At 57.8% G+C, this 26,885-nt stretch overlaps 1 protein-coding gene across 1 annotated transcript; it reads left to right on the forward strand.

Annotated features, from left to right (window-relative positions):
• Nucleotides 1-657: 657 nt before the first annotated feature.
• Nucleotides 658-24,282, forward strand: LOC101129445 (SH2B adapter protein 2). The gene is given in 11 exon segments (XM_063708062.1): nucleotides 658-2,314; nucleotides 5,392-6,120; nucleotides 6,123-6,154; nucleotides 11,568-11,669; nucleotides 13,448-13,489; nucleotides 13,491-13,540; nucleotides 13,728-13,843; nucleotides 19,761-19,969; nucleotides 22,912-23,083; nucleotides 23,872-23,960; nucleotides 23,963-24,282. Coding segments are annotated over 11 exon segments (1,797 nt in total). The 5' UTR covers nucleotides 658-2,304; the 3' UTR covers nucleotides 24,209-24,282.
• Nucleotides 24,283-26,885: the final 2,603 nt, after the last annotated feature.

Genomic DNA, 26,885 nt, shown 5'->3' on the forward strand with positions numbered 1-26,885 from the left:
GCTCAGGGGTCTTCCCGCCCTGTGGCCCGGGGGCGATTTCCCGCACCGGAGGGCTGCAGGGAGGGGGCGTGGTGGCGCCCTCGGGATTTATGAGAACCAGGCATCGACTTCCTCTGTTGCGACATCCAGGCCTCCTCCAGGCTCCCATTGTCCCTGCTGCGGAGAGTCTGGCCACAGCGGCGGCTCCCGCGAAGCACCCGTCAGCGAGGGGCGCTTCGAGGGCGTCCGCGTCCCATACACCCGCCACGCAGGACATTCCCCCGGCCCCACGCTCCGCGCTCCCGGGGCCACCACCACCCCGGGCTCGAGAGGTGGCCTCCGCGAAGAGGAGTGGGAGTCCCGCGCCTGGCCTGGGGCCGGCTCGGCGACATGGGGACCCCCGCCCAGATGGGGCGACTCGAAGCCGGCTCCTAACCCCTCTCTCCGGGCCCCAGGACCGGGCAGTCTCGGCACTGCAGCTGCGGGGAGCCAGCAAGCACCGGCCACCGGCGCCGCTCGGGCTCCGCGGATGGCCGGCGGCGCGGCGGGGGAGGGCCCTGAGCGGCGCAAGTGGGGGCGGGAGGGGGCGGGAGGGGGCGGGGCCAGGAGGCGCGAGGGGGCGGGGCCGGGGCTCGCGGCGGGGGCGGGGGCGGGGGCGGGGCCGGGGCCGGGGCCGGGGCCGGGGCCGGGAGGCGCGCGCCTCGCGGGCGGCGGGCGCGCCGCGCGGGGCTGGGCTCGGAGCGCGCGGAGCTCGGCTGCCAGAGAGCCGCGCGGGGGACGCGCCGGGACCGCGAGGAGCGCACGAGCCTTCGAGGCGGTGAACGAGGGAGGGAGCCCAGTCCGCCGCGGGCCATGAGCCACCGGGCCCGGGGAGCCCGGCCGCGGTCCGGGCAGCGCTCAGCCGGCGCCCCAGCCCGCTCGGCCGCAGCTGCGCGCCTGTAGGTATGGCCTCCTTATACCCAGTTCCTCGCTCCCTGGTCCCTCCCCCGGGACCCCTGTCTGTCCCCGGGGACGTTCGCTGTGTGCGCACCGCTGCCCGAAGGAGAGCGGCCGCACGCGCCTCGGTCCGCGCGTGTCGTCTTTGTGTGCGCGGGTGGGAGGGAGGAGGGCGCGCGAGGGAGGGGAGGCGCCCCCGGCTGGGATCTGCTCCCCGATCCCCATCCCGGGCGGGGCGGGGAGCCGCTGGAGGGGCCGAGCCGCCTCTGGAGCAGCTGCGCCCCCGCCCCCTGCTAGGGCCCCGGCCGGGTAGTGGGGCGAGAGCAGCCGGGCCCTTAGAGGAGGGGTCTCTGGTTGGGGGAGGGGGTGCCCAGGTCTCTTCCCTACGCTGGGAGCGCTGGGAGGGGGCGTCAACCTAGAATGAGGGTGAGGGCCACGGGATGGGATCGGGGAGGACCTCCTCCAGGCCACAGGCACGCCCTCCCTTTGGCCCAGGCCCCCCTTTCTCGACCCGCCCAGCCGGGGAGCTCCCCGGAGCCCCCGATTGCCGGGAGGATCGTGGAGGGTGCCCAAGAGGCCGGCGCCTTTAAGAAGGGGCGGGTTCGTGCCCTCCATTCAGGCCCTTGGGCCTCGGCCATTGATGAACCTGCGGGCAGCGCGGGCCGGAACCGCGCCAGCCCAGCGGGCTGAGGCCAGGCAGAGGCAGGGACGCATCCTGGCCCCCTGCAGCCCCGAAGTGGGGGCCTTCAGGGAGGGAAGTCTGCAGTGACTGGAGCCTCTCAGGAGCCACGCAAGGCAGATCGGGCAGCCCCAGGCGAGACTCTGAACACGAATAAGCCAGGATCTACGTGCACTTCGAGCTAGTGCAAGGGAGAGCCTCAGGCTAGGCTGTCAGACCTGGGTGGAGCCCTACCAATGCCCCCGAGCCAACATCACCTACCCTGTAAAATGGGATGGTGCTGCCTGCCTCCTGGCTAAGGGACCGGCAACTCCCGGCAGGAATTGCGTCCCAGAGTCAGGTCCCTGGAGCTCCTCTGGGAGGACTGGGGGCAGGGGGTGTGGTTTCCCCAAGAGGTTTTGACTGCCTCTTGAGTTGAAGCCCCCCCTACTGTGTCCCACCTTGAACTCTCCCAACCTCTTCCCTCCTGGCCTCCCCGCTCCACGCAGGAAGAGGTTGGGAGAGTGACCTAGAACTTTTCAGCTCCAGGAGCTTTGGGAGAGGTCTGGTGGTGGCGGTGGTGGCACTTCTTTTAGGCTAGTGTGGATCAGGGCATTTTTGGGGGTCTCAGAGACAGTTTCCCACCAGCTACTTCCTTAGAGGTCTGTCCCACCAACATACAAGAACAGCCCCACCCCGTGGCAGGCCGGCTTCTGATGCTGCTTGGTTGAATGCTTCTAGGTAATCAAGGGTTAATGCACACGCTTTTCTTTTTACCCTTGTTGTGAAAAATCTGTCTAAAGTTTCTAAATCCCTCTTCCCTACTTAGCGTGAATCTCCTAGGGAGGACTTCTGTACAAATACCCAGGGGTGGGCTTCCCTTGGGGGTCTTGGAAGTGGGATCTCCACCCAAGTGATCCTGGGCCTCCCAGGGCTGAGCTTTTGGTTTCAAACTTACTTGTGCCAAGCTAAGGGCATCACGGTCGCCGCTCGTGTCATCTTTACAACAATCCTGTGGGTTTAGTGCTATTATTATCCCCACACACTTAGGGAGGGGAAGTGACTGGCCCAAAGTCCCGCAGTCAACAAGCCGGGCCTCCCAACCACTCCTCTCTGACAAGAGGCTGGCACTTCTTGCCCTGCCTACCCAGCCTGGGTTGCAAGGAATTGGGGGTTTAGGGGCTTCAGGCCTCCTGGCTGCTGTCTTCCTGGGGCTACGCTCATTCTTACTGTCCAAGTGAGGCCAGGGGACTGGTCAGAGCCCTGGGGCCTGGGGAGGTTTCTCTTCCCTGCTCACCGGGCTGGGTGCCGTTTTATGGCTATGCTCTGTCTAGGGGGATAGCAGGTGTGACCCCTCAACACGAGGTCACAGCCCACACCTGTTTGGGCAGAGCAAGGCAGGGCATCGCTGTGTGGGCGTGCAGCATCTTTTGGTTCCTCTGGGTGAAGCAGGGTTTGGGCCCCATTCTCCACATACTTCCGGGCCATCTGAGGGTAGCGCCCACCTGGGGGGTGGGGAGGACAGCCAGCCAGGAGCTCAAGGTTCAGTGGAAGAGACAGGCCACAGCCATGTGGTGTGGTGGAGGGGCAGGGGGCAAGGGTGGAAGTGGGAAGAGGATCAAGGGGCGTTCCCGAGGCCTCTGTGGGCTTGGGGGCCTGCCTGCTATTGGGGCAGAACAGGGGAAGTAGGCAGTGCCCAGCTGGGTGCTGAGGCTCTGTGCAGAGGACAGGCAGGAGTTGGAGGAAGAGGATGTATTTGAACTTGGATGTGGTGAGTTTGAGGTACCTGGAAATCAGCCAGGCTGGGAGTTGAGCTCAGAGAAAGGCCCAGGGAAGCTTTATTAGCACCTGTAGTCTCCAGAGTTCGGGGATGCTCAGATCTTAGGGGTGCCGCCAGAGGTCTCAGGAGGCACTGGTATGAGTGTCCTGGAAAAGCCAGAAGGCAGCTGGGTGGGATGAGTTGGTGAGGGGCACTAAGGGGGTATCCTGCAGGTTTAGGGGGCTGGGCCAGGGCCCATGTGAGAGTTATGACACTGGGGGAGTGGAAGGGGCTGAGTGTCTCAGGCCAAGGCTGGAGATGGGAGGGGGGAACCTCTGCTCTGCAACCCCAGAAAGGCAGGGTGGGGTGGGAGTAACCAGGGCCAGTGCAGCTGGAACCAGCCCAGCCTGCCCTCCACCTGCAGAGCCCATCCAGGAACTGTCCAGCACTGGGTGCTCCTGAAGGAGGCTGAGTCTGCCTCTTGAGCCCACAGGCCCTGGCTTAGCTTGTTGTCCTGGCCCCCACTCCCTGCTTATCTGACCCGCACTTCCTGCAGAGCCCAGCTGTGGATTCCCCCGCCCTCCCACCCAGCCGCTCAGAGTGCCCCATCCTCTAAAGGTGGTCATTTCCTTTCCTGAAACAGGGATTCAGTCTTCCCACTCTGCCCTTGGAAGCGGAGTTCCCCAGAAACAGGTCTCAGAAAGGGACCAGCCTGGAACTTGGCTCCATACCCCTTTTTTTTTTTATTTTTTTGAGACAGAGTCTTGCTCTGTCGACCAGGCTGGAGTGCAGTGGCGTGCAATCTCAGCTCCCTGCAACCTCCATCTCCGGGGTTCAAGCAATTCTCATGCCTCAGCCTTCTGAGTAGCTGGGGTTACAGGTGTGCACCACCACGCCTGGCTAATTTTTGTATTTTTAGTAGAGACGGGGTTTCTTCATGTTGGCCAGGATGGTCTCAATCTCTTGACCTCCTGATCCACCCGCCTCGGCCTCCCAAAGTGCTGAGATTACAGGCATGCGCCACCGCACATGGCAGTCTTGAGTTTTGGAAATGACTGGGCTCCTGGGAGGAGAACAGACTTTAGAGGAAGTAAGATCAGGATCCCAGGGACCATAAAGCAGCTGCTGGAGTGCTGCATGCAGGAAAAATAGTTATGTGAATCCCAGGACGGCAGCCTGGACCTGGAGGAAGGAGCTGAGTCCTCGGTATATTTCAAAGGTCCAGCCAGCAGGATTCCATGTGATTTCTTCCTTTCTACCGGGCTTTGGGGAACATCAGAAGAGGTCACTGAGGAAGTGAGGTCACCAGAGGCTCATGTGGACCCCACTTGAAAGCATCCATCATCCCAGCCTCTTCTACCAGCCCCAGGAATGACCCTGAGGCCCTGAGACTACTATTTGGGGAGAGAATGAATGCAGGACTGCCCCTTCTGCAGACACCACCTCCTGCCTCCCCAGTTGTCTTTCTCTTATTTTTTGCAGTCTCCCTCTGTCGCCCAGGCGGGAGTGCAGTGGCGCAATGTCGGCTCACTGCAACTTCTGCCTCCTGGGTTCAAGTGATTTTCCTGCCTTAGCCTCCGGAGTGGCTAGGACTACAGGCGTGTGCCACCACTCCTGGCTAATTTTTGTATTTTTACTGCAACCTCCGCCTCTTGGGCTCAAGCAGTTCTCCTGCCTCAGCCTTTCGATGGCTAGGGTTACAGCGTGCACCACCACACCCGGCTAACCGGCTAATTTTTGTATTTTTAGTAGAAACGGGGTTTCACCATGTTGGCCAGGCTGATCTGGAACTCCCAACCTCAGGTGATCCACCCACCTCGGCCTCCCAAAGTGCTGGGATTACAGGCGTGGGCCACCGCGCCCGGCCCCAGTTGTCTTTCTCTTTACACACATCCATGCTGCTTGGAATGGCTGCCTGCTGTAGTCCCACAACACACACGTGTGCATGTACACACACACCCACACAGCCCCAGAGAGTCCTAGGGGAGCTGGAAGGAGGGGACAGGTGGGCGCATTGATCACAGGCCTGAAAGTCACTGCGCGCTCTTCTTGCCCGCAGCCGCAGGTGGCTGCGATGGGACGGAAGCCATGAATGGTGCCTGCCCTGGCCCCGCCGTAGCCGCCCCGGTCCCGATCCCGGTCCCGGTCCCGGTCCCGGACTGGCGGCAGTTCTGCGAGCTGCATGCGCAGGCGGCCGCCGTGGATTTTGCGCACAAGTTCTGCCGTTTCCTGCGGGACAACCCAGCTTACGACACGCCCGACGCCGGCGCCTCCTTCTCCCGCCACTTCGCCGCCAACTTCCTGGACGTCTTCGGCGAGGAGGTGCGCCGCGTGCTGGTGGCTGGGCCGACGACTCGGGGCGCGGCCGTGAGCGCGGAGGCCATGAAGCCGGAGCTCGCGGACACCTCTGCACTCAAGGCGGCGCCCTACGGCCACTCGCGGAACTCGGAGGACGTGTCCACGCACGCGTCCACCAAGGCCCGCCTTCGCAAGGGCTTCTCGCTGCGCAACATGAGCCTGTGCGTGGTGGACGGCGTGCGCGACATGTGGCACCGGCGCGCCTCGCCCGAGCCCGACGCGGCAGCTGCCCCGCGCACCGCCGAGCCCCGCGACAAGTGGACGCGGCGCCTGAGGCTGTCGCGGACGCTGGCTGCCAAGGTGGAGCTGGTGGACATTCAACGCGAGGGGGCGCTGCGCTTCATGGTGGCCGACGACGCGGCCGCGGGCTCCGGGGGCTCGGCTCAGTGGCAGAAGTGCCGCCTGCTCCTGCGCAGGGCTGTGGCCGAGGAAGCTTCCGCCTGGAGTTCTTCGTGCCGCCCAAGGTGAGTTACCCCAAAATCCCACCTCCTGGGGGGACCAGAGGAGGCGCCTGGGCAGCAACTGAGGGTGCCAGGTACTGCCTTTGGGGACCGCGTGGTCTAATCTGGTTGACAGGGTGAAGTATTTGGTGCCAGGACCCTGGGAGGTGGGCCTGTCATGCCTCTTGAACAAGTCACCCCTTCAACCCCGGTTCTTCCTTTGCGAGGAAGGGTCCTCTGGCTACACCAAAGGGTTCTGGGGCACTAATTTTTTCTTTTCGTGTGTGTGTGTGTGTCCGTGTGTGTGTGTCCGTGTGTGTGTGTGTGTGTCCCTCTGTCACCCAGGCTGGAGTGCAGTGGTACGATCTCGGCTCACTGCAACCTCTGCCTCCCAGGCTCAAGGGATTCTCCTGCCTCAGCCTCCCAAGTAGCTGGGATTTACAGGCACCCACCACGATGCCCGGCTAATTTTTGTATTTTAAGGAGAGACAGGGTTTTGCCATGTTGGCCAGGCTGATCCTGAACTCCTTACCTCAAGTGATCTGCTTGCCTCAGCCTCCCAGTGGTGGGATTACAGTCGTGAGCCACCATGTCCAGCCTTTCTTTCCTTTTTGTTTTGAGACAGGGGCCGTCACTCAGGCTGGAATGCAGTGGTACAATCATGGCTCACTGCAGCCTTCACCTCCCAGGCTCAAGCAGTCTTTTCTTAGCATCCCAAGTAGCTGGGACCACACACACCGCCACTCCCAGCTAATGTTTTTTATTTTTCGTAAAGACGGGATCTGACTATGTTGCTCAAGTGGTCTGGAACTCCTGAGCTCAAGAGATCCTCCCCCACCTTGGCCTCCCAAAGTGCTGGGATTACAAGCGTGAGCCACTGTGCCCAGCCCAGGGCACCGTTCTTGATGTTGTTCAAGAGCCTGGCTACCTGCCCTCCTCTCCTGCAGCCCAAGGGTGCCTGGCACCTCCCAGAGCCGAGGCCTGCAGGGATGAGGGCAGGAGTGACCGAGCACATTCGCAGAGGGCTCCCTGGGAGGTCTGTGTCTGACTCCATGGGGCTCTGCTCTTCCCCTGCTCAGCTGCCAGACTCCAGCCCAGCCCCTGCCCAGGGGGTCCTTTTCTGGCCAGGGGGATGCCAGGCTTCTTTCTGGCTGTCACCAACATTGTTGCTCACTGGCATGCACTGACCCTTCCCCTCTTAGGGGCTGGCCATCAGGTCCCTGGCAGTAGTGTCACGTCTTCTCCAAGGTGGCCCCCCTGCTTTGGAAAGTGGGAATAGCTGTAACGATAGTGCCCACCCTCTGAGACCCCACAGTGTGTCCAGACCCCAGCCTGGTGGGCATCTGCACAGACACACTGTCATCCTCTGGGTACCCCACCCCGGCGAGGTGAGCACATGGTCCCCAGATTACAGAAGAGAGCGCAGACAGATGCTCAGAGAGGGAAGTGTGGCCTGCCCAACGTCACCCAGCTGGCGGGTGCCAGAGCTGGTCTAACATGGCAGGGCATGGTGGCGCGCACCTGTAGTCCAAGCTACTTGGGAGGCTGAGGTAGGAGAATCGCTTGAACCCAAGAGGCAGAGGTTGCAGTGAGCCAAGACTGCACCACTGCCCTCTAAGCTAGGCGACAGAGTGAGACCCTATCTCAAAAAACCAAACCAAAACAAAACAAAAACTGGGGGCCGAGCACGGTGGCTCATGCCTGTAATCCCAGCACTTTGGGAGGCCGAGGCAGGCGGATCACCTGAGGTCAGGGGTTCGTGACCAGCCTGACCAACATGGAGAAACCCGGTCTCTAATAAAAATACAGGATTACATGCCTGTAATCCCAGCTACTTGGGAGGCTGAGGCAGGAGAATCACTTCAACCCAGGAGGCAGAGATTGTGGTAAGCCAAGATCACGCCATTGCACTCCAGCCTGGGCAGCAAGAGCGAAACTCCGTCTCAAAAAAAAAAAAAAATCTGATCTAATGATACCTGCCACCCTGGTGGTCCCAAGAACAAAAGGAACATGGAAGTGGAGGTCCTTGGGCACTGAGAGGTTTAGGCAGGGGGAGGTTTTGCTGGTGCAGCAGCCGACAGCACCCCCAGGGACCACCGGGGACCCCACACCCACCTCCCGCATCAGGGCCCACTCTGTCCCTGGGTGCTCTCTGAGTCACCCGCCGCTTCTTGGCTCTCTCTCCATCTCTCAGTCTGCTGGGGTGCAGGGGTGTGGGCTCCCCAAGGCTCATTGCCCATGAGCCACATGGGCCCTGGAAAAGTGACTTCCCGGGGACACAGCTACTCTCTGAAGAGCTTTTTCCCCAGGTCCCAGCACCCCTACACTTCCCTAGGGCTTTTTTCGTGCCCAGGCCCTGCCTTTAATTCCCTGGGAGAAATCCTAGACCCCTAAGCCCGACTCCACTCCTTGTCAGAAAGGGAAACCGAGGCCCAGTGACGGGTGGGGTGGGGCTTACCCGGGGTCACCCAGAGGTCAGGGACAGAAGCCCAGGGCTCCAGTGCCTTGGGCCTGAGTGACAGTCACAGCTGCCCTTCTGTAAATAGCAGTGTCTGCTGCCCTCGGAGAAGGGGAAGGAGCAGCTGGTGCCCGCCCCCGCCCCACTCCACCACTTAGTCCCAGCAGAGCCCACTAATTTTGCTGCTGGCAGAGGGCAGCGTTCCTGCAGGGTCACTGGGCCCTTCCCCTCCTTTGTGTCATGCAAAGGTGGGGGCATTTGTGGGTATTCAGGAGTCATTCCCATGGGAGGGCAGCTCCTACCATGCTAAGAACTTGGTTGAGTTTCCCAAATGTGTCTGGTCCCAGGAGACAGGCTCCCAGGGTGAGTGAGCCCCCTGGGATGCCCTGAATGATACCCCCACTGCCTCTGCACCCACCCACGGTCCAGATCCCTTGCCTCCAAGAGGCCTAGATGCACCCTTGGAGCAGTCAGGAGCTCGGGGCCTGCAGGCTCAGAAGCCGTTGCCTGGCACCTTAGATTTCCCTCTCACACAACCTTTGAGGTGCCAGCCCTGGTGAGTCAGGTCTCTGGCTTCCTGCCTCCTCACCCCTGCAGGAAGAGCCTCCTGAACCCCAGGTCCCCTCATTGCCCTATGCCAGGCCAAGCCCTGGGGACCCAAGGAACAATGAGGCCGGCCCCCCGCCATTAGGGAAACCACTGGGAAACCTGGTATTTTCAAGATGCTTGCAAATCTTACTGGGGTGAGCCCCGGAGGAAAAGCTTGGGCTACCTAAGTGTTCACCAGGTGGCCAGCACCCTGGAACAGCACTTTTGGAGGTTCAAGCTCTGTGGGCAAAGGCCTGGAGTTGTAAAACAAGTTGACCATTCAGGCATGTGGGCACAGTGAGTTGTGGCTGGAGCAGGTGGGAGGAAGCTGGACCAGGACTGATGGACCTCAGACTCCAAACTGGGGAACCACAGCATCTCTGGCCAGCAGGATACCTGCTGAAGCTTCCAGTCCAGGCCTCCACTGCAGGCCTCTGTCTGCTCTGTCCCCAGCCCCGCTGGCCGGCGTGATGGCCACACACCAGGGTTAGCCAGGCCCCGTTCATGCTCCAAGCCTAGCCCTGCACCCGCTGGACAGGGGCCAGTTCTTCCTGGAATTCCCATCTGCCTGCCCATCAAATGTGTGGCCTTTCCATTTCCTCCTAAGAAAGTTTCTGTCCTGGAGACAGCCCTGCTGGGAATCTCACTCAGGCCAGCCCCAAGGGGGCCTCAGGCTCACGGCAGGGAGCTTTGAGGCAGAGCGAGTGGGGCCAGGCACAGAGTGGCGGTCCCACAGAGCCCTGCCAGCTCACCTTGGATCAACCCTGCCCGCAGCGTTGTTGGGAACACTGGTCCCTTTTACTCACTCCAGGAAGCAGTGAGCCCCGTTCTGAGTCAGGGGCTCCGGGCCCTGCTCTGGAAGGTCAGGTCTGTAGTAGGAGACCAGCATTTTTTCTTTAAGCAACCAGGTTTTAAGACCCATCATTTTTTATTTTTTTATTTTATTTTATTTTATATTTTGAGACAGGGTGTCACTCTGTCGCCCAGGCTGGAGTGCAGTGGTGCAATCTCAGCTCACTGCAACCTCCGCCTCCCGGGTTCAAGTGATTCTCGTGCCTCAGCCTCCCAAGTAGCTGGGATTACAGGCACGCACCACCACGCCTGGCTAATTTTTCTATTTCTAGTAGAGATGGGGTTTCATCATGTTGCGCAGGCTGGTCTGGAATTCCTGACCTCAAGTCATCCTCCTTGGCCTCCCAAAGTGCTGAAATTACAGGTGTGAGCCACCACACCCAGCCAAGACCAGCATTTTTTAAAACGTGAACTAGAATAGCATAGAAAATATCATGCTCTGTCACACACAGGAAGGGTAACTATTGTCTGGTGAGATGTTTGTTTCAGAGATATTTTTACCTGCGTATGTGTGTATTGGGCCCCAGTGTTAAATGTATTTCTCACAATGGGTCAAGGTCAAAAATAAGAAAACCACAGATCTCGTGGGTGCATTGGGCAGAGGGCAGCCCAGGTGGGGTTCTCTCCTCAGGGCTTGGAGGTGGGAGGCTCAGATGTCAATTCTGGTTCTGTCCTGGACTTGCAAGGTGACTATAGGAGGAGGTCCTTTTTTTTTTTCTTTTTTTTTTTTTTGAGGCATCGTCTCACTCTATCACCCAGGTGGGGGTATAGTGGTGCCATCATAGCTCACTGCAGCCTCGACCTCCCCTGATCAAGCGATCCTTCCACCTTAGCCTCCCAAATAGCTGGAACTACAGGCACTCATGCCACCACACTCGGCTAAGTTTTTTGGTCTCTTTTTGTTTTCGTTTTTTTTTTCTGTGAAACGGAGTTTCATTCTTGTCGCCCAGGCTGGAGTGCAATGGCGCCATCTCAGCTCACCGCAACCTCCGCCTCCTGGGTTCAAGCGATTCTCCTGCCTCAGCCTCCCAGGTAGCTGGGACTACAGGCATGCACCACCACGCCTGGCTAATTTTGTATATTTTTTAGTAGAGATGGGGTTTCTCCATGTTGGTCAGGCTGGTCTCAAACTCCTGACTTCAGGTGATCCGCCCACCTCGGCCTCCCAAAGTGCTGGGATTACAGGCATGAGCCACCGCACCCAGCCCATTTTTTGGTCTCGAGTAAAGATAAGGTCTTGCTATGTTGTCCAGGCTGTCCTTGAACTACTGGACTCAGGCCATCCTCCTGCCTCAGCCTCCCAAAGTGCTAGGATTACAGGCGTGAGCCACCATGCCTAGCCAGGAAAAATTTCTTTCTTGTTTCAAAGAAATGCCTTCCTCAGCTTCCCCCTCTGTGAAATGGGGATTGGGATACCTCTGTACCAGGGCGGCTGTGGCAGTCTATTTGAGGGCCACTCTAACGCCTGGCAGCGGGGAGGGGATGGAAAGGGTGTCGGGAAGTGCTGGGGCCACTCACTGTCCTTCTTCTGGCCCCCAGGCCTCCAGGCCCAAGGTCAGCATCCCACTGTCAGCCATCATTGAGGTCCGCACCACCATGCCCCTGGAAATGCCAGAGAAGGATAACACATTCGTCCTCAAGGTGAGGTCTCACCCCTAACCTCAGAGATCCTCCGGCTGCCCCAGGCCACCTTCCCTTTAGGTGCTACAGCTCCGTGCCTTTAGGTGCTACAGCTGGTGGCCAGCCGGCAGCAGTTATGCAAATGTTCCTGTCCCAGGGCACTGGAGTGTGGGAACTGGGCGGTCTCCCACAGAGGGCACAAAGGCATCAAGGGTGGGCGGGGAGGCACCCCGGTGGGTCTAGGGGCAGCCCAGCCTTTCCCAGGCCCCACACCGCTGCCAGGGTGGCCTGCAGGGGTTTCTGAGGACACGGCTCCAGGCTGCCAGAGCTGTGGTCCCTGGGCCTCCGCAAAGGATCAGAGGGTGTTGGTGAAGCAATGTCCCTGGGGAGGCCTGGTCCCACCCACTCATCCTGCATGAAGCCCCACCCTCTTCTCCCAGCTTCTGGTTGTGTTTGTGTTTCTGCCCGTTCTCATTTGTTTAGTCACGGACTCACTTATTCATTTAGCAAGTGTTTACCAACCCCGGACCCTGAGTCATCCCAGGCTGGGGGCTGGGGACACAGCCCCTGCCCACCTGGTACCCTCTAAACTGCTGGTCATGCATGACAGCCTTGAGGCAGAGGGGCTCACCTGCCTCAGTTTCCCCATCTGTTCAGAGCAGGATTAAAGGCAGTCTCCGAGAACCCTCCCAGCTCTGTCATCCTGGGAGCCCAACAACTACATTTTTTTTGTTTTTTTTTTCTTTGTTTGGAGATGGGTCCCACTCTGTCACCCAGGCTGGAGTGCAATGGCGCGATCTCGGCTCACTACAACCTCCTCCTCCCGGGCTCAGGTGATCCTTCCATCTCAGCCTCTTGAGTAGCTGGGACCAAAGGCACAAGCCACCATGCTTGACTAATTTCTGTATTTTTGGTAGAGACAGCGTTTCACCATGTTGCCCAGGCTGGTCTCGAACTCCTGAGCTCAGGAGATCTGCCCTCCTCAGCCTCTCAAAGTGCTGGGATTACAGGCATGAGCCACCACGCCCGGCCCAACAACTGCATTTTGACAGAGGCACACCACCGGAAGCCAACAGCACGGGACCTGGGTGTCCCAGAGACCTGGGTTCAGGCCCTGGCCCTGCCACTGGCTGCTGTGTGACTTTGAGCAAGTTCCCTGGCCTCCCTGAACCTTGGTCTTCTCATCTATAAAATGGGGGAAATGGCTCCTCTCCCTCACAGGGCCGTTGGGAGGAGTTGAGCAGAATGCAGGGTTATGCTCTGGGCCTGGCCCCAGCAGGGTTGTCTCCTGCCCTCTTCCCCTTCAGAGGCTTTGTATCTCAAGTGCATGGCCATGCCGGTAGAACTCCAGGCACTAAGACATGCAAGCCCCCCTACTCAGTGTGCTTGGCCAGCCTGTCTCTCCACTCAACTTGGAACCCCACCCCTGGGGTGCCAGGGCATGGGTTGGGGATGCTGGGCCACCCATCCCTCCCCCTGCCAGCATGGCCTCCTCAGAGGCTGCATCTCTAAGGCAGAGGAGCTGAGATCAGTGGGGTGGGACATATCCCCAGTGGGGAGGCCCAGAAGGGAGGGAATACAGAGTGTGAGCTGCAGGCTCACAGAGTGTGAGCTGGGTCCCTGGCCTGAGTTCCAGGTGGTGCCCGACGGTGACCCCACTTTCTTTCCTGCTGCTCATGCCCTTGAGCCCTGCTGTGGGAGAGGGGGATCAGCCATTTGAGCCACTCTGACCCTATGTCCTGTGGTCTGGAGCCCATCTGCTGACCGTGTTCTGCACTCCCGGCCACCTTCCTCCCCAGGTAGAGAATGGAGCCGAATACATCTTGGAGACCATCGACTCTTCTGCAGAAGCACTCGTGGGTAGCTGACATCCAGGGCTGCGTGGACACCGGGTGAGTGTCCAAGTGGCCCGAGGATGGGTGGACAGGCTGGGTATATCCTTGGTCCAGCCTTCACCAGGAGCAGCTTCCTAGCAGGGCGGGAGCTCAGCTTGAGAAATGAGCAATTCAATGCGATTCAGGTTGGTGCCAGCCAGGATCACCCTCCTTTAAAATACCCCCTACCTCCAATCGCCAGCAGACTCTGTGAGGCCTGCTCTATGGGGCCAGGGCCTGGGGACCTGGAAGGAAGTTGGACCAGGTCTTGTCTTCACCCCAAGAGAGCCTCAGAGCACTGGGAGTTGGGCAGAGATGGCAGTGAGTCCCCAAAGGGCTGGGGGCCTGGTGCAGTGGCTCACATCTGTGACCCCAACACTTTGGGAGGCCCAGCTGGGAGGACCGCTTGAGCCAGGAGTTCAAGACCAGCCTGGGCAACATAGCCAGACCCTCTCTCTCACTCTTTTTTTTTTTTTTTTTTTTTTTTTTTTTGAGACAGGGTTTTGCTCGTTGCCCAGGCTGGAGTGCAGTGGTGTGATCTTGGCTCACTGCAATCTCCACCTCCCAGGTTCAAGCAATTTTCCTGCCTCAGCCTCCTAAGTAGCTGTGATTACAGGCGCCCACTACCATGCCCAGCTAATTTTTATATTTTTAGTAGAGACGGGGTTTCATCATGTTGGCCAGGCTGGTCTCAAACTCCAGACCTCAAGTGATCCGCCCAACTCAGCCTCCCGAAGTGCTGGGATTACCGGCATGAGCCACTGTGCCCAGCCAACCCTGTCTCTTAAAATAAAAAAAAATAGAAAGAGCTGGAGAGAGGCTCCCAACCCAGCCCTGGGCTCAGGTCAGGGAAGAGTTGCTGTTAGGCGTGCTCACCTAACCCGAGGCTTAAATAAAGAGTGGACCAATGCCAGGCAGAGGAGGATGGGAGAGGGCAGAGAGAAAAGCCCAGCAAAAAGAGTGGAAATGGAACTGGGCATGGTGGCATGCATCTGTTATCCCAGCTACTCAGGAGGCTGAGGCTGGAGGATCACTTGAGCCCAGGAGTTGGAGGCTGCAGTGATCTAGGATTGCGCCACTGCACTCCAGCCTGGGCAACAGAGCAAGACCCTAACTCTTAAAAAATAATAATAAAAATTTGGCCGGGGCCAGGCACAGTGGCTCATGCCCGTAGTCCCAGCACTTTGGGAGGCCGAGGCAGGCGGATCACCTGAGGTCAGGAGTTTGAGACCAGCCTGGCCAACATGGTGAAAACCCATCTCTACTAAAAATACAAAAATTAGCCAGGCATCGTGGCGGGCATCTGTAATCCCAGCTACTCGAGAGGCTGAGGCAGGAGAATCGCTTGAACCCGGGAGGCAGAGGTTGCAGTGAGCTGAGACTGTGCCATTGCACTCCAGTCTGAGCGACAGAGCAAGACTGTCTCAAAATATTAATAATAATAATTTTAAAAGGTGTGCAAGTGTACAGGCACCTGGGACTCGCAGGGAACATCAAGGCCTTTGGGGTAGCCAGTGAGGAGGAGATTTTGATGAGAGCTCAGGAAACGGGTAGGTCAGGGACAATGGGAGCCATGGCAGGTAATAGGCAGAGGGCAGTTACGGTCAGCTGTGAACAGGAAGAGCAGCAAGAAGGTTGGCTCCACCATCCAGGAGAGATGCCAGGCCAGGAGTAGGAGGGATAGGCAGCCCGACAGGCTGAGCAATTGGCAGCAGCTCTGCTGGCTGATGGGGTGAGCCAAACCCCGGGGGGAAGGGCCGCTGCTTTCTAATTAACAGCTTCATTTAAAGAAACACAATTAAGGTCCTGGGCGCCTCCCAGGCCCTGATCCACAAAGCGATTGTAATCCCTCCTCCACCGCCGTCCGGACCATCTGCTCTGCAAACTCTTTCCCCAGCCGCTGTGAAGGTGAACCTCACTTAGTGGAATTTTCGAGCTGGCAGGGTCCCAGACACCTCATGTCACAAATCGGGAGAGAAACCTTCCCACCCTCTGAGGGTCTCCATGGGATCCCAGGAGGAGTCCAGCCCCTCAGGGATAGTGGGCAGGGATCATGGGCCCTCAGTGGGGACTGTCCACTCAGTGGTATCCGGGCCAAGAGAGAGCCTTCCCCTTGGCTTTCTGAAGTTTCAGTGGAAAATCAATTTGCAAATGGCAGATAAATGAGAGAAAAGGCATACAAATTTATTTATTTATTTTTATTTTATTTTATTATTTTATTTTTTAGAGGTAAGGTCTTGCTCTGTCGCCCAGGCTGGAGTACAGTGGTGCAATCAAGCTCACTGCAGCCTCGACCTCCTGGGCTCGACTGATCTGCCTGCCTCAGCCTCCCAAGTAACTGAGACTGTAGGCACATGCCATGATGACTGGCTTAATTTTTTTTTTTTTTGAGATGGAGTCTCGCTCCATCATCCAGGCTGGAATGTAATGGCACAATCTCAGCTCACTGCAACCTCCACCTCCCAGGTTCAAGCAATTCTCCTGCCTCAGCCTCCCAAGTAGCTGAGATTATAGGCACCTGCCAACAAGCCCAGCTAATTTTTGTATTTTTAGCAGAGACGGGGTTTCCCCATGGTGGTCAGGCTCGTCTGGAACTCTTGACCTCAGGTGATCTGACAACCTCATCATCCCAAAGTGCTGGGATTACAGGCGTGAGCCACTGCAACTGGCCTTTTTTTTTTTTTTTTTTTTAGAGACGGGATCGGGATCGTGCTATGTTGCCCAGGCTGGTCTTGAATTCCTGGGTTCAAGAGACCCGCCTGCCTCAGCCTCCCAAAGCACTGGGATTACAGGCATGAGCCACAGTGCTTAGCTGCACAAGGCAGATTAATAGGAGAAAAAGCGTGTAAATTTAACGTCTATACATAGGAGCCTTCAGAATGAAGACTCAAAGATACAGGGGAGGGCCGGGCGTGGTGGTGCACGCCTGTAATCCCAGCACTTTGGGAGGCTGAGGCAGGCACATCACCTGAGGTCAGGAGTTCAAGACCAGCCTGGCCAACATGGGGAAACCCCATCTCTACTAAAAATACAAAAATTAGCTGGAGGTGGTGGCGGGCCCGCTGTGATCCCAGCTACTCGGGAGGCTGAGACAGGAGAATTGCTTGAACCTGGGAGGCGGAGGTTGCAGTGAGCTGAGATTGCACCACTGAACTCCACTGGGTGACAGAGTGAGACTCAGTCTCAAAAAAAAAAAAAAAAAAAAAAAGCCCAGGCATGGTGGCTCATGCCTGTAATCCCAGTACTTTGGGAGGCCGAGGCAGGCAGATCACGAGGTCAGGAGTTTGAGACCAGCTTGGCCAACATGGTGAAACCTCATCTCTACTAAAAATACAAAAATTAGCTGGGCCTGGTGGTGGCATGCGCCTGTAATCCCAGCTACTTGGGAGGCTGAGGCAGGAGAATCACTTGAACCTGGGAGGCAGAGGTTGCAGTGAGCCGAGATCACGCCACTGCACTCCAGCCTGGGCAACAGAGGGAGACTCTGTCTCAAAAACAGGATACAGGGAAATGGTCCATTTTTATGCTTAGGTTCAGCAAAGTATGGACAGCAGTGTAGAAAGAGGATTGGACACAAAGGGTAGGATCTAAAGGGAACAGACTGAGCAGGGGACCCAGCCAGGCCTGTCTGTCCAGATTCTTCTTGGCCTCTCTGAGTAGCATTCCTTCCTTCTGGGTGTGGGACAGAACCCTATCTTGAATGGGGGTCTTATGACCTACAGTCAAACCAGGCAGATTGGGTAATTTCTTTTTTTTCTTTCTTTCTTGCTTTCCTTTCCTTCTTCCCTTTCTTTCTTTCCTTTTGTTTTTACTTTTTTTTTCTGCTCCGTTGCCCAAGCAGGAGGGCAGTGGGGCATGATCACAGCTCACTGCAGCCTCCAACTCCTGGACTCCATTGACCCCCCTGCCTCACCACCACGCCCAGCTAATTTTCTTTTATTAAGACGAGATTCTCAGGGCCGGGCGCGGTGGCTCATGCCTGTAATCCCAACACTTTGGGAGGCCAAGGTGGGCGGATCACCTGAGGTTGGGAGTTTGAGATCAGCCTGGCCAACATGGAGAAACCCCATCTCTACTAAAAATACAAAATCAGCCGGGCGTGGTGGTACATGCCTGTAATATCAGCTACTCGGGAGGCTGAGGCAGGAGAATCACTTGAACCCGGGAGGCGGAGGTTGCAGTGAGCCGAGATCACGCCACTGCACTCCAGCCTGGGCGACAGAGTGAGACTATGTCTCAAAAAAAAAGAAAGAAAAGAAAATGCCCACAGGGGCTGGGTGCAGTGTCTCACACCTGTAATCCCAGCCAGTGTTTTTTGAGGCTGAGGATCACTTGAAGCCAGGAGTTTGAGACTAGCCTGGACAACATAGCAAGACGCTATCTGTACAAAATTTTTGAGACAAGAGTCTCACTTTGTTGCCCACGCTGGAGTGCAGTGGCGGATCACAACTCACTGCAACCTCCACCCCCAAGTTCAAGCAATTCTCATGTCTCAGCCTCCCGAGTAGCTGAGATTACAGGTGCCCGCCACCTCGCCTGGCTCATTTTTGTATTTTTAGTAGAGATGGGGTTTTGCCTTGTTGGCCAGGCTGATCTTGAACTCCTGACCTAAGTGCTGGAATTATAGGTGTGAGCCACCACGCCTGGCCACAAACATTTTTGTGCCTGTAGTCCCAGCTACTTGGGAGGCCGAGGTGGGAGGATCACTTGAGCCCAGGAGGTCAAGCCTACAGTGAACTGTGATCACACCATTGCACTCCAGCCTGGGCAACAGAGAGAGACCCTGTGGAAAAAAAAAAAAAAAAAAGAAAAGAAAAGAAAAGAAGAAAGGGAGGGAGGGAGGGAGGGAAGGAAGGAGCTCACAGAAAAGGGTCCATAGGGTTGGAATCAGGGATTGGGAACAGGTGACTGGATTTGTTCCTAAGTTTGCTGATGACTTACAGAGCAACTCCAGGATAGTCCTTCACAGCTCTGTGCCTCAGTTTACCTCATAGACTTCACCAGTGGGTTGGGTCAGCTCCCTGCCCAACTCTAAAATTATTCCAGCTGGGCACAGTGGCTCATACCTGTAATCTCAGCACTTCAAGCAGCCAAGGCAGGAGGATCGTTTGAGCCCAGGACTTCCAGACTAGTCTGAGCAACAAGACTCTGTCTCTACAAAAAATAAACAAAAATTAGCCAGGCATTGTGGCACAGGCTTATAGTCCTAGCTACCCAGGAGGCTGAGGTGGGAGGATTGCTTGAGCCCAGGAGGCCAAGGCTGCAGTGAGCTATGATTGTGCCACTAGACTTCAGCCTGGGTGACAGAGCAAGACCCTATGTCAAAAAATAAGTTAAATAAATAAATAAAATTATTTGGCTGGGCGCAGTGGCTCACACCTGTAATCCCAGCACTTTGGGAGGCCAAGACGGGCGGATTGCTTGAGCTCAGGAGTTAAGACCGGCCTGAGCAACATGGTGAAACCCTGTCTCTACTAAAAATACAAAAATTAGCCTGGTATAGTGGTGCATGACTGTAATCCCAGATACTCGGGAGGCTGAGGCAGGAGAATCACTAGAACCTGCAAGACGGAGGTTGCAGTGAGTCGAGATCACGCCACTGCATTCCAGCCTGGGCAACAGAGCAAGACTCTGTCTCAAACAAAAAAATATTCAGGCCAGGTGCAGTGGCTCACACCTGTAATCCCAGCACTTTGGGAGGCCAAGGCAGGAGGATCACTTGAGCCTAGGAGTTTGAGACCAGCCTGGGGAACACAGCAAGACTCCATATCTAAAAAATAAAAAACAAGGCTGGGCGCAATGGCTTACGCCTATAATCGCAGCACTCTGGGAGGCCGAGGTGGGTGGATCATCTGAGGTCAGGAGTTTGAGACCAGCCTGACCAACACGGTGAAACCCCATCTCTACTAAAAATACAAAAATTAGTTGGGTGTGGTGGCGGGCGCCTGTAATCCCAGCTACTCGGGAGGCTGAGGCAGGAGAATCGCTTGAATCCGGAAGGCAGAGGTTACAGTCAGCCACCGGGATTGCAGCATTGCACTCCAGCCTGGGCGACAAGAGCGAAACTTCGTCTCAAAAAAAAAATAAAAACTAAAAACCAACAAACTTTTTAAAAATTATTCCAACAGCATTTTGCATGTAAAAAAACCAACAAGATGTCACCTCTCTTCTCACATTTATTTATTTGTCCCCCTTTCTCCTTCCCCCCATGTTCCTCACACTGTCATCCCCACCTCAGGGGAACAGGGTGCAGAGACGGATCCCGAGGCTGAACCCGAGCTGGAGCTATCCGACTACCCATGGTTCCACGGGACACTGTCCCGGGTCAAGGCTGCTCAACTGGTTCTGGCAGGGGGGCCCCGGAACCACGGCCTCTTCGTGATCCGCCAAAGTGAGACTCGGCCTGGGGAGTACGTGCTGACCTTCAACTTCCAGGGCAAGGCCAAGGCAAGTGTGTGGGGGGCGCCATGGGGGTGCAGTGGCCAGCCCTGAGGGAGAGGGGTCATGGTGACCCCGGTCCCGAGGCTGTGCACTGGAAGCAGCTGCAGGCGAACAGGTGTGGCATGACTTCCCACGGGCCCCACTCACCCCAGCCATGCTCCGTGAGCCACCTGTGTCCCTCCTACACATCACTGAGGGACTGCAGTCAGCCCTATTTCAGCCTCTCCATTCTCCAGAAGGGGAGGCCACCTACTGGCGGCTGAGCCCTCAGGAGGCTGGGCCCTTCTAATAACCCAAATTTGCAAATCCTTTCAGCTCCTGTGCGCGGGGGATCTCATAGCACTGGAGCTTCGGAGGGTCTCCACCCAGAGATCGCCCAGTTGGGGGTGGGAGCCAACCAAGGCCCTCAGAGCCCCACCTTCTGCCCCACCGACCTCAGACAGCCCCTCTTCCCTGCCCAGGTTAGGTCACCAACCCCTGAGGAACACACACGGGCAAACCCTAGAGACCCAGCAGGGGAGGAGGAGCTGGGCTGGGTGGGAGAGCTGTGCAGGTTCTGGGGGGTGGGGTTCAGCATTGGAGGGGACAGCCTGATTAGAGACTTGCAGGGGAGGGAGAATTGTGGAGGGGAAGACAGTCAGGAAGGCGATCCCGACAGCACCCAGCTGGATCAGAGGCATGATGGTACACCCAGGCGGTGTGCTTTCAAGGAAGAGGATTCCTTGCTATATTCACCTAAAATGCTTTGTTTTTGTTTTTGTTTTTGTTTTTTTTGAGACAGTCTCGCTCTATCCTCCAGGCTGGATTGCAGCATCGCAATCTCAGCTCATTGCAACCTCCGCCTCCCGGGTTCAAGCGATTCTTGTGCCTCAGCCTCCCAAGTAGCTGGGATTACAGACACGTGCCACCACACCTGGCTAATTTTTGTATTTTTAGTAGAGACAGGGTTTCACCATGTCGGCCAGGCTGGTCTCAAACTCCTGAACTCAGGTGATCCACCCACCTCAGCCTCCCAAAGTGCTGGGATTACAGGCGTGATCCCCCACGCCCGGCCTATTGACCTGAAATTCAAAGGAAAATTTGACAGCAAAGGCAAATGATCATGGGGGGGGTGCAATGTGGCCAGAGGGGGCAGGAACCTCAGTGCCCGCCCCCGCATCCCAGGTTTCCGATAAGGAAACACTCAGCCTGGGCTCCTGCCAGGATGGATTTCCTGGCGGCCCCTACTAGAGGAGGGAGAACCTTAGGACTCCTGCTCCAGGCCTGCAGCTGGGGGACAGTGTCTCTCTGCAGGGACCCCGGCTGCCCTAACCCCTAGTGGCTCAGTGCAGAACCTCTGGTGGCTTCTCTCCTCCGCCAGGTTGGCCCCACCGTGCAGGAGGTAGCACCTCCACCAGGGACATTTCCTTGGCAAGCAGCCACTCTTACAGTTCCTCCGACAACCAGGTGCTTAAGGCCATCCCTGGTGACGTGCAATTTACTTCTCAGCCAGTGCTGCTCCAGGCAGCCTCCCAGAGGGCCTGGATCTGACTCATGCCCAAGCCAGAGGCTAGGATGGGGGAACAAAGGGTGGGTGGCAAGCTCCTCTCCTTCCTGGAACAAGACCCAGCCTTGAACCTGCCTCTCACCTCTCTACCCGGCTGCTCTTCTCCCAGAGTGGAGATGACTGCCCCAGGCCTGATAATTGAATGGTGGGACAAAGCAGGAGCCCCAGCCTCCAGCTTACATACCTCCTGGGAGGGAAGATCACTACCTTCCCAGAGGCAACTCTTTCCACCTTCACAGAATAAATGTCTGGAAGGTCTGGCAGAAGATTGGGATGCGTCCAACTTGCTTCTTCTCACCCCAGGGACCCAGCTGTGCCCTGCGCAGGCTCTGCCCAGCTATGAGGCTGTGGTGGGACCCCTCTGTGCTGTTTCTTTCGGGCTGAGTCCCTGCATTGTCCTAGCAACTTATTCTGCTAAGTGGCAGAGCTCACTTGTGGGACCGCCACCCCGCTCCAGGGATTGTCTGTATTTTTTTGTTTGTTTTTTAAAGGGTTGGGGGGTATCTCACCATGTTGGCCAGGCTGGTCTTGAACTCCTGACCTCCCGTGATCCATTCCCCTCAGTCTCCCAAAGTGCTGGGATTACAGGCGTGAGCCACCACACCTAGCAGACTGTCTGTCTTTTATGCAGGTGGCCAGACCAGCTCCCCCTCCTGGGCTTGGGGCTATGCGTGTACCCTCAAACCACTCCTCTTAGCTCCCCTCTTGCCCCACACACCCCAGAGATAGCCACTTTTTTCTGCAGTGGGATACATGTTGAGCAAAGTAGGGCTTAAGTCAGAGACCTGCAGCTCTCCACTAGACACCACAGGCCTATGGTTTCTTACCCTGAGGCACCTGCCTCACACAGGCCCTAGAGACCTAGAGAGAAGCCAGCCCTGTTCCAGCTGTTCGCACAGCGTGCCGTCACTCCTCCCTAGCCAGCCCTGGGGAGCTTTCCATGCCTCCGGGTTTTGGCTCTGCAGGGACAGAGGGCCAACCTCTAGCCTCCTGGGCTGGGGGAACCACCCAAACAGGAGTTTTCTTCCCTGCTCTGTGCTCTGTGACCATGGGCCAGTCACTCCCCCTCCCTGGGCCTTGGTTTTCCTATCTCTAACATGGGGGCAGTAATCCCTATCTTCTGGCGTTAGGGAGGGGATTAGAGATTATAGGTGTGTAGGGCATGGGCCCATAGTGGGGGTGCTCCCAGCATGGGGACAATGCCTGATGCCTTCCATCTCAGCCTGGGTCCGTTGCCCCCATTCCCCATCTCCAGATGGGGCTCATGTGTGAGGGGCCCCCTGGCCCTGACACAGCCCCATACAGCCCCTGTGAGCCTTGGTCCTTCCGTCAACCCCCAAAGGCGCTTACCCAGGTGCCCAGCCCCAAACCTGCCCCTGACCACACCCACCTGTACCCACAGCACCTGCGCCTGTCCCTGAACGGCCACGGCCAGTGTCACGTACAGCATCTGTGGTTCCAGTCTGTGCTTGACATGCTCCGCCACTTCCACACACACCCCATCCCACTGGAGTCAGGGGGCTCGGCCGACATCACCCTTCGCAGCTATGTGCGGGCCCAGGGCCCCCCACCAGGTAAGATGCCGCCACCTGGCTGGTGTGATTACTCAAGAAGACTTCCCGTTGATTACTCAAGAAGGTGGTCCCTGGGGTGGGATGAGCCCCAGGTCTCCTGTCCCATAGCCTCAGCCGTGTCCCTCCCACCCTAGCCTAGCCACAGCAATTTCAAGCAGTCACGTCATAAGGAATGGAGGCAGAAGTGGCAGCCTAGAGGCAGCCAGGTCCCTAATGATTCCTGGCAAGGGGAAGGGGGCGCCCAACAGCAGTGCAGGTGGGTGTATGGGGGTGGGGACAGGGGTGTGGATTGGGGCAAGTGGGATGAAAGGAGCTGGGCATATGGATTCCTAAGCCCTGCACTGGGGAGGCTCAGAGCAAAGCTGCTGGGACCGAGCACTAAGGGCATGGGTGCATGTGCATGCGTGTGCTTGTGTGTGTGCATGAGTGTATGTGTGCATGTGCCTGTGTGCGTACGCTTACGTGTGCGTGTGTGCGCATATGCATGAGCGTGTGCATGCGTGCATGGGCACTTGTGTGCCTGTGTGCGAGCGTGTGCATTATGTGTGCGTGTGTGTGCACTCCTGTGCATGTGGCTATATGGGCGTGCACACGCGTGGTTAGGTACATGTATCTGTGTGTGCTTCTGTTTATGCATGTGGGCGGGTGTGCTTGCATATGTGTCTGAGCACATGGGCTGCAACTCGGAAACCTGAGCGTGGGCCCTGGCCCCTTGAGGGATCCCGGCCTCCCTGCAGGATGTGGCCAGCCCAGGTCCCCACTCACGCCCTGCCGTCGCCTTGTTGCAGAGCCGGGCCCCACGCCCCCTGCCTCGCCCGCGTCCCCGGCCTGCTGGAGCGACTCGCCCGGCCAGCACTACTCCAGCCTCGCCGCGGCCGCCTGCCCGCCTGCCCGCCTGCCTCGCCCTCCGACGCCGCCGGCGCCTCCTTGTCTTCCGCCTCGTCGTCCTCTGCCGCGTCGGGGCCCGCTCCCCCGCGCCCCGTCGAGGGCCAGCTCAGCGCGCGGAGCCGCAGCAACAGCGCCGAGCGCCTGCTGGAGGCCGTGGCCGCCACCGCCGCCGAGGAGCCCCCGGAGGCCGCGCCCGGCCGCGCGCGCGCCGTGGAGAACCAGTACTCCTTCTACTAGCCCGCGGCGCCGCCTGGGTGGGACACGCCAAGCTCTTCAGTGAAGACACGATGTTATTAAAAGCCTGTTTTAGGGACTGCACCTGGCTCTCCTGTCGTCCTTTCTCCCACGGGGAAGGCGGGGACTGCGGGGCAGCCACTCTCAGAGACCCCCGTCCATCAGGGACCCCCGTCCAGCCCAGTGTGGCCTGACACCAGCCAGGCCCCCTTGCAGCTCTGTCTCTGGTGGGACAGCTGAGGGACTCCCCACGGGGCGTCGGGCAGTACCTGAAAGAGGGCCCAACAGCAAGGGTTAGGGCTTAGGATCGGGAGGGGGCTTTACTGGAGCTGTGAGGGAGAGAGATGGGAGGTGGTAACAATGAGGGGTGCTGAAAAGAGAGGAGGGGGCATTCAGGACACAGTGAGGGATGGGGAGCACACCCAAGTCATACGGAGAGCTTGGATGCCAGGAGGAGGAGTCGAGGCCCGGACTGGGAGGGTAAAGGCGTTTTTAGACAGATCTATGAAGCCTGGCGGTGTGGACAGGGCGGCAGGGCAGGAAGAAGCCCGGCGGTGTGGACAGGGCGGCAGGGCAGGAAGAAGCCCGGCGGTGTGGACAGGGCGGCAGGGCAGGATGTCTCCATATTAGCCCTTAGGGGATTGGGCAATGGAAGAGGCTGGATTTCCCAGCTCGGTGGTAGACTTAAACTTGGAAGAAGCTTAAAGAGCCCTCCCACCCACCGCGCTCCACCCCATTCACACCCAGCCCCCACCCCGTCTCATTCCCACCCCTCACCTACCCACAAGTGGAATTCCAGCTGTGACTCCCATGACCCCAGGCTCTGGAGACACTGCTTGCTGGCAGTCCCAGCACCCCAGTCCCCAGGCAGTGTTCAAGAAAGATCCTGTTCCTACTAAGCCAAACCTCTGCCTTCTCCACAACACCCCAGACCTGGGGTCACAGACCCACAGTCCCCTTGCCCAAGACTGGCCTTGCAGGGCTTGGGTCAATGATGCATCCATCTATTTTTCTTTCTTTCCCCTCCCTCCCTCCCTTCCTTCCTTCCTTCCTTCCTTCTTTCCTTCCTTCCTTCCTTCCTTCCTTCCTCTCTTCTCTTTCTCTCTTTCTTTCCTTTTCTTTCTTTTTCTTTTTTGAGACAGGTGCAGTGGCACAATCTTGGCTCACTTGCAGTCTCAACTTCCCGGGCTCCAACTATCCTCCCACCTCAGCCTCCCGAGTATCTGAGACTACAGGCGTGCACCACCACGCCTAGCTAATTTTTTTTGGTAGAGACAGGGTTTCACCATGTTGGCTAGACAGGTCTCGAACTCCCGAGCAATCCTGGGTGGGAGGCGATCCACCCACCTCAGCCTCCCAAAGGGCTGTGATTATAGGCATGAGCCACTGCACCTGGCCAATGATGCAGATTTCAGATCCCTAGACATCTAAAGTTCTCAGGACTGTAACTAAGACACTCACAGCCTCTTCCCCATAAAAGGGGCATGAACACCCTTGGGTGGCTCCCAGGGCTTTCAGCCACCCAGTCCCCATGCACAACATCATCAGGAAGTGACAGAGTAGGGCCCCCTGCTACCACCATGATGAGGGAAGAATACAAATTCAGCGATCAGGAGAGCACCCTGCTACCTCTGCTTCCAGCACCTCCATTCGGTTGTGGCTGGAGTCCTTCTGCCCCCGTGCCCTGGTGGTTTGGGGTCTATGCCAGGCCAAGTGCAAGTCCCCATTCCACTCCAACAAGAACAGAGCGGGCTCTGGACTGAGGCTTGGGCTGGGCAGAGGAACAGGGGCAGACTTAAGACTCAGACCCACCAGGTGGGGGCCTTCAGGCCCTCCTGTCCTTTCCTCCTGATGTCGTCAGCCACAGCAGAGGCCACTCTCCATGCTGAATGCTCAAAACAGAATCAGCACAGAAGCAGGCAAAAGCACTGATTGACTGTCACCTTTGCTCAAAGGGGGGCTCATGCACATATGCACACACATAGAGTATAAGACTGTGGGAGAGGGCCTGTGCCAATCCTAAGGGGGCAGGCGCTGTTCCTGGGGTGTTCCCAGGTTAAAGTGAATTCGGGGGGGGACAGCAGAAGTTGATACGGTGACCCCCCCCCCCAGGCTCTCCCAAGGGATGCAGCAGGAAGGCCCAGGAGGTCAGTGAAAAGGGGGCTCTCTCTTCAGTATGGTCACCAGCGTGAGATCCTCAAGCCTGTCACTCAAGAGGGTGGTTCCAGACAGCCCAGACTCAGTGGGGGCTCTGGCGAAATCACAGCCATTGCACAGACGGCAGCAACATTTTCAAGGGGGTTTCATTTGTTCCTCAACAAGCATTTCAGATGCCTGCTCTGCGCCAGGCCAGGCCCATGGGGTAGCTGAGCCAAGCTTTGGGACCACAAGTGCCCTGGCTGACCTGTGACACTGGGTGTCGCAGACATGGGGGACTGCAGGCGCAGGAGCAGCGAGGTGGGATATGAGACCTGCAAGGTAGAGAGAGCCTTGAATGCCAGGCCAGGGAGTTTGGAAGGTGCTGAGAGCCAGTGCCAATTAAAATGGGAGCTGAGATCACCCTGTGGCCAGAGGGTTGGGGCAAGGATGGATTGAAGGTGGCAAAATGAGGCGGGGGGCCAGGGAGGCTGTGGTAGGTCTGGGTGAGGGGCAAGGGGCCAGGGCAGGGCAGCAGAGCAGG

This window comes from Gorilla gorilla, chromosome 6 (assembly GCF_029281585.2).
Source record: "Gorilla gorilla gorilla isolate KB3781 chromosome 6, NHGRI_mGorGor1-v2.1_pri, whole genome shotgun sequence".
In the NCBI taxonomy this organism is placed as follows: domain Eukaryota; kingdom Metazoa; phylum Chordata; class Mammalia; order Primates; family Hominidae; genus Gorilla; species Gorilla gorilla.